This window comes from Varroa jacobsoni, unplaced genomic scaffold, assembly GCF_002532875.2.
Source record: "Varroa jacobsoni isolate VJ856 unplaced genomic scaffold, vjacob_1.0 scaffold_1019, whole genome shotgun sequence".
NCBI lineage: Eukaryota > Metazoa > Arthropoda > Arachnida > Mesostigmata > Varroidae > Varroa > Varroa jacobsoni.
The window spans coordinates 298,461-304,460 of NW_019213921.1; the positions used below are offsets into that span (position 1 = coordinate 298,461).

A 6,000-nucleotide genomic window follows, 5' to 3' on the forward strand; every position below is an offset into this window, starting at 1 on the left:
CAGCATATTTTTACTGCTATCTACTAATTTATTTCTGGGCTAGCAAAAAAGAATCTCATTTGCTCGCGTCGGAACAGCGACCTCTAGCGGTCAGATTTGCAGACACAAAGAACAGCTGAGAACGTCGTACAGTATTTTGACGCAAACGACGTCGACGAATTAAGAACACGTCAATTGACGCTCACCATTCTAATCTTTAAATTAGCAATTTTCTGTTGATATTCAGATGAATTTTTTCCAGCTAGCAATTTTAGTACGAAACGATTCGCGCAGTCGAAATGCCCGCGCAAACACTTTACAAAAATAAGTGAATTTTTTTTCTATCTGTGGCTATTATTCAAGTAATTTATTTTTGTTCAACAAATATGAATTGTTGTCATTATTACTGGTATTTCAGTAGTATAATTTGGCTTTTACAATAGTTATATCAATGTTTCGTTCTTTTAATGAGTTTTTTTAGTCATCTGTTGCTTCCGTTGTGCTTTATTAATATTTTACAGGAATAATTGGGAGATGTTTGTTGTCCTGAATTGTCCTAGATTTCCACCATGACTATTTAGAATTTATCTACACGTCTTCCTTCCTTTCGATGTACAACTGGGCAGAATCTGTAATCAACACACCCTGTCCTAGGCTCCGTCTGTTTTCGCTTCGTAGGCCTACTGTTTCAGGCCGTAAAATTATAAAATATTTTTCAGTTAATTCTACTGCTATGCTTCATTTTATCATTGTCATAATAATAACCCTCATTTCAGATGCGAGTGCTGTGGGTCATATGTGCCATTAATTCCACATTGAATTAATTCGACTAAGCCGATTTTGCTTCAGACACCACTTTCTATCGAGGTTTCATTCCTTAATTACGTCTACATTTACTAAGCCTAGAAAACAAAAGGTAAAAGGCTGAAAAATGTTTGCCATGTATAGACCAGCGGGATCGAATCTATTTTTCCATTTTTTTCTATCCAGAAGCCGAAGAGTTTCGTAAAATTGAATGAAAACATTATACGCTTTACAGAAAGACAAAAGCTTCAAAGGTGCAAATGCATTAATTTTTATAGGAAAAAAAATCTTTAAATCCATTTACAAATCAGTGAAAAACAAATTGACCTCACTTAGATAACTAAATAGGTAAATAATTCAGCCGAAAATCAATCGTGGTTAAAACGATAGCGATGTTTAAAGACGGTGATGACTCTTTAATGACTCTGCTCACGCAGAATCACCACTCGCTCTGTACTCTCTATTATCTTCTATACTATGCTATTTAATGACATCATCACAGCTAAAGTATGGCAATCAATGGTGCAGCCATATCATCCGACAATGGCTGGTTGAAGATCGTCATCAATTGACTCTGCTGAAGCAGATCCCCGTTATCGATGCTGCTTGCCGCAGTCCCGCTGACGCAGCCGACTCCAGTTAAATTTGCCGGTAAATTACCGACCTCAGGTTGACCCAGGTTTCCCCCACTTGCTGCCTCGGCGCAGCAGGGTGGAAAATTCAGTTGTTGCTGCTGATGCTGTGGTTGCTGGGGCTGATGAGCGAATTGGTTCTGTTCTTGTAACAACGACTGGAAATCACCAGGTTGTTGTTTCGAGGATGTAGACAGGTTTTGGCAGGCTGTTTGATGCTGCTGCTGCTGCTGCTGCAGCTGCTGAGTGGTGGGGGACGTCCCTGAATTCGGATTCTGATTCTGACTGTTGTTGTTACTACTACCACCACCAGCACAATGATGATGATGGTGATACTGGTGCTGTGCGGGGTGTGGATGTTGTTGTTGTTGTGGATGATGATGATGATTCATGTTGATGTTATTGTTCTGCAATGGCTGTCGTTGGGCCGGAGCTGTGCTGTGAGTGAAGTGCTGGCCATGTTGCTGTGGTGCCTGTGGCGGATGTTGCAGTTGTTCCTGGGGGCAAAACTGTTGCTGCTGTTGTTGATGCTGTTGGCTCGGGTGACTGCTGGAGCTAACTGTAGTCCCCGAGCTTCCGAGGTTCTGGGTTTGGCTCGGTGTTGGGTAGTGATGAAGGTGATGATGCTGTCGCAGCTTCTGCGTGACAGTCGCGGGCATGAGCAGTGGTTTAAGCGCAACAATAATTAGTTTTGCCGTTGTAGCCAAATGCTTGTTGACTAGACCGCCGATGAACTTGTCCCACACCTGTTAATCCACAGAGCGAGTAAACGAGCCAATGAAAAACGTGAAAAAGGAAAAAAATACCAGCATCAGCAGCGTCAGTAGCACAACAAGTAGGCGGCTATGTAAATGAATGGAAAAGACCATATATGAATCGAGCCCTTCATCCCGTAGAACGCCTTCAGAGATTTACGACTAATGCAACATTTATATGTTGAGGAATTTTCAAAGCCCTTGACAAATGAAACTAACAGACTTATGTTCCGAAAATCGGTGAATATTGACAACAAATAACTATCAGAGAAGAAGTGACTTCGAATCCTCTATCTCGTTGTACTCGGTTTGTAAATAATTTTCCTCTTGTTGTTTCCTCCTAGAAAATAACAAAATAGGAGTTTTTGATGCAGAATTTATATAGAAAATGGTATAACTATTTTTTCGTGTGTCGCCGCTCCGATACGGCCACTTCTACAATTGATATGATACTATAATCAGCAACTTCATCGACGAGATCGCGTTTTTCGAGTCAGTCAGCTCTATAGAAAATCAATTATATATTTTGTGCAGATTCTATTTTGTTGTATACATTCTTACATAGCAATAATAATACCTTAAGTAGAGCGGCATCCGGCAGAACAGACGCAAACAGCGTATTAAACCACCGCTCGATTGGCAGTAGGACCATTGATCCTGTTGGTCCTTGTTGATTTTTTCCACCGCCTGAATTGCTGCATCGACCGGTCAAGGTACTACTCATGATTCGCTCAAATAACGCCGGCTCGTCTTTTTCCAGCAAGATCCGAGTTTGGCTTATCTGAACGGTTTGATATATGCCGATTGCGGCGAGAACAATTAGGGAATATACATTTTCATTGCTCAGGTTAGAGTTAGTAAATATCCGTCAATATATGTCATGCTGGTGGACATAGCCCTGGATATCAGAAGCTCCCTCGTTCGTATAGCTATTGTTTATCCCCATTTATTACTTATGAGGTAATTCGCCAGCTTATCGTTTGCTTCTGTTAACTAGATTGAATCTAATCAATAAGGACAACCGATAAAGTGAGAATAAGCGTCACCGCAGCCGATACTGGATAGTAAAAACGGGTTAATTTTGCTAATATTGATTGGATATATACTGCCATATGAACACTATCTGGCTGCCTGCTCCGTTCGGCATTCGGGTTATCCATTCTGTACAGAAACGATACATTTGTTTTGTGGGCCGACATACCAGTTCTTTTGCGTCTATTTGAAGCGCGATCATATGGTTGTAAAAGTTTCTGGCAAGCCAATAGGCATCTTGCAATTTTGGAGCTACACGACACATCACGCCGAACATAAGCTGAAGATCACGTATCGCTGGGCTCGTCATCTGAGCAGTTGGGTCCAACTGGAGCTCGCCTCGTTCTAATAGGATCATCAACGTAACCTAATTAACATGTGAACAGGCAAAACGTGGCAAATATTATTCGCTTGGAAAGCATACTGTAAATGCATCAATCACATCGTCGATTTGTTTGCTAGCGGTACTTTATTTACATTTCGCAGACAAAACTACAATCATAAATAGTAATCACAAGCGTTCGATAAAATTAAAAACGCACTCAGTTATGTTAGTGTTAGAAACAAATATTGCTAGGCAAAAATTACGATACCTGAAGTAGGTTCAAAGGGTACAGTCCTTTATTTATTTAAAGAAATGACCCGACCTAGGTACACGACAGATTTGCTAGCCAGATAGGACAGGTCGAGGATGTACATTGTTCGAAAGAAAACAAGAGAGGCCAAATAACCTTTTTTCAACTAGATGTAAATCGTAGGCCGAAATGCTTTCCTAACACTAATGCCCTCGTACCTATTATAGATATTACGTGGGTCCACGCTAGGCTATTATCTTCTCGATATGACTGGATAGCGTATCTTTAGCTTAACTGAGTTCGTGTCAAGATGGCGAAACCAAATCTGCGATACATCGAAAAATCGCGCACACTTACGGTATCAGCTTTGCTCGAGTTTTTGTCAACCAGCCGCATAACTTGAAGAGTAGATTTTAGCTCTTCGAATTGACCCTTACGGTCCTCTTCGATTCCGGCTGCGATAGAAGTATCTGCTGGGGATACACCTAAATGAAGGTAGTCAGCGAGCGACAGTCAAGATAAGCGTGACAGCACTTTCAATGAACCAAAAACGTTCAGAATTTCCTGTTTATGTTAAATGTAAATACTTGAGACGTGATAAGGTCGCGTTTATGTTGTTCATTTTTTGTACCCGTTACCTATACCTATACAAGTAACCAGTGTAATCCTTTTTTCGATGTTATCATCGCGAACAAATGCGATGCTTCCCTCTGTGTTTATGATCGAAATCAAGACTACACACTACGCGTGTTTAGATTGTACGGTTAAGTTTCCAACTATGATCGTAGGTGATCGCAATATTCCACGTTGGCTGGGAGCAGATACCCGTACCAAGTATAAACTTCCATAGTCGTGTTCTGTGCGTGGGTGGAACCGAGATCCGCTGGAGGAGGCTGCATAGTTTCGAGATATCGATTGGATTTCGGGATAAAACAGCGTCGAGCACCTTTGTCTCACTCAAGTTGCATCTGAAGTTAATGTTGGAATAGAACGGGTTATATTAATTCAGCGCGCAATAGATACACTTTATTTAGTAACTGACATAATAGACAAAATTGCAAGCTTATATATGATTCAAAATACAAAACTATGTTATAGTTATTTTATCTAGTAATTCAATGATATATACATTTTTGTCACTCCCAATTTTACTATCTCTTATTTTTTTAATCACAACCCACATTATACTGGGGAAACTGCCCTGAAAATTATCGCAGCGCTATGCGATGCCATACTAAATTGTGCTCAGCTTAGCGGGACAGTGAAACAAACTTTTTGAAAGAAAGGTTTTATTAAAATCCATTACATTTCATAGTGTCTCAATAAGGGTCTATTTTTGGAAAAATTGGAACAAAATGTGTCGCCAAAGAAGATTCAAGGACACGAGAATCCAACTACGAAACAGACCAGTCGTTGTTACATCATTTCGGAACAAAGTAAATCTCTTTGGACTTCCATAAACAATAAGAAGCGCACAACGAGATACGAAGAACGATTTTTCTATATGTTTTTTTTTACAGCTCTCGATCGATAAATAAAATTGCAATAACCATTAGTGCACTGATAAGCACATCTTTACTATTCACGCCTGGCAAGATTTCTTAGCATCTCACAGTTTTTATAATAAGGGTGCTATATACTTTGAAGCTCGCAACATCCTTTGCTGCAGTAGCGTCTTTGTAGCTTCAATGAGTCATGTATGTACAGCTCCGATTACTGATTATCGAGCCTGTTCGTCCGCTCTATGAGTTTAAATCAGCCAGCTCAAACATTAGCGAAATCTGGCGTCAGATGGGTTGACCCTGGGTGCATGACCCAGAACCAGCCAATGACCACCAGGCACTAAACGCCTTGCTGCGACCAGCGATTGATCGATCTAGTAGTATTCGACTAAATTATTTTTAGCTCTCACTCTATGTTAATACATTTTATTTCGAACCGGATGGAGTACATGAACGCTATCGCCGTGATGTACGGACACATTTTGATGACCGAATGCTCCAAACGCATGGATTGAACGAACAAGTCTCGTAGAAATACTTCTCTTTTTTTATGCCATTAGACTTATTTGTACGAGGATTTTTTTAAGGATAAAGAAAGTCTACATCGGACGGCCGACGCACTGCTTTGAAGTTTTATTTTTGAAATTAAGATCCTGATGCTATATAAACAAAAATTGATAATTTAAACCATGTTTATTTTCTTCAAAACACCCTATATATA

The 6,000-nt window shown here is 40.1% G+C and overlaps 1 protein-coding gene across 4 annotated transcripts in view; it reads right to left on the reverse strand.

Annotated features, from left to right (window-relative positions):
• Positions 1 to 5: 5 nt before the first annotated feature.
• Positions 6 to 6,000, reverse strand: part of LOC111265841 (uncharacterized) — a 13,997-nt gene continuing 8,002 nt past the window's right edge. For 3 of the 4 annotated variants that reach the window (XM_022842805.2, XM_022842804.2, XM_022842803.2), the window contains exons 3-7: positions 4,609 to 4,745; positions 4,135 to 4,262; positions 3,372 to 3,569; positions 2,748 to 2,951; positions 6 to 2,161 (exon numbers count right to left, since the gene is read on the reverse strand). In XM_022842805.2, the coding sequence (XP_022698540.1) occupies positions 1,286 to 2,161; positions 2,748 to 2,951; positions 3,372 to 3,569; positions 4,135 to 4,262; positions 4,609 to 4,745 (1,543 nt within the window). In that variant the 3' untranslated portion in view covers positions 6 to 1,285. The remainder of the gene's footprint in view (positions 2,162 to 2,747; positions 2,952 to 3,371; positions 3,570 to 4,134; positions 4,263 to 4,608; positions 4,746 to 6,000) is intronic. The other variant, XM_086970678.1, reaches the window with a different exon arrangement.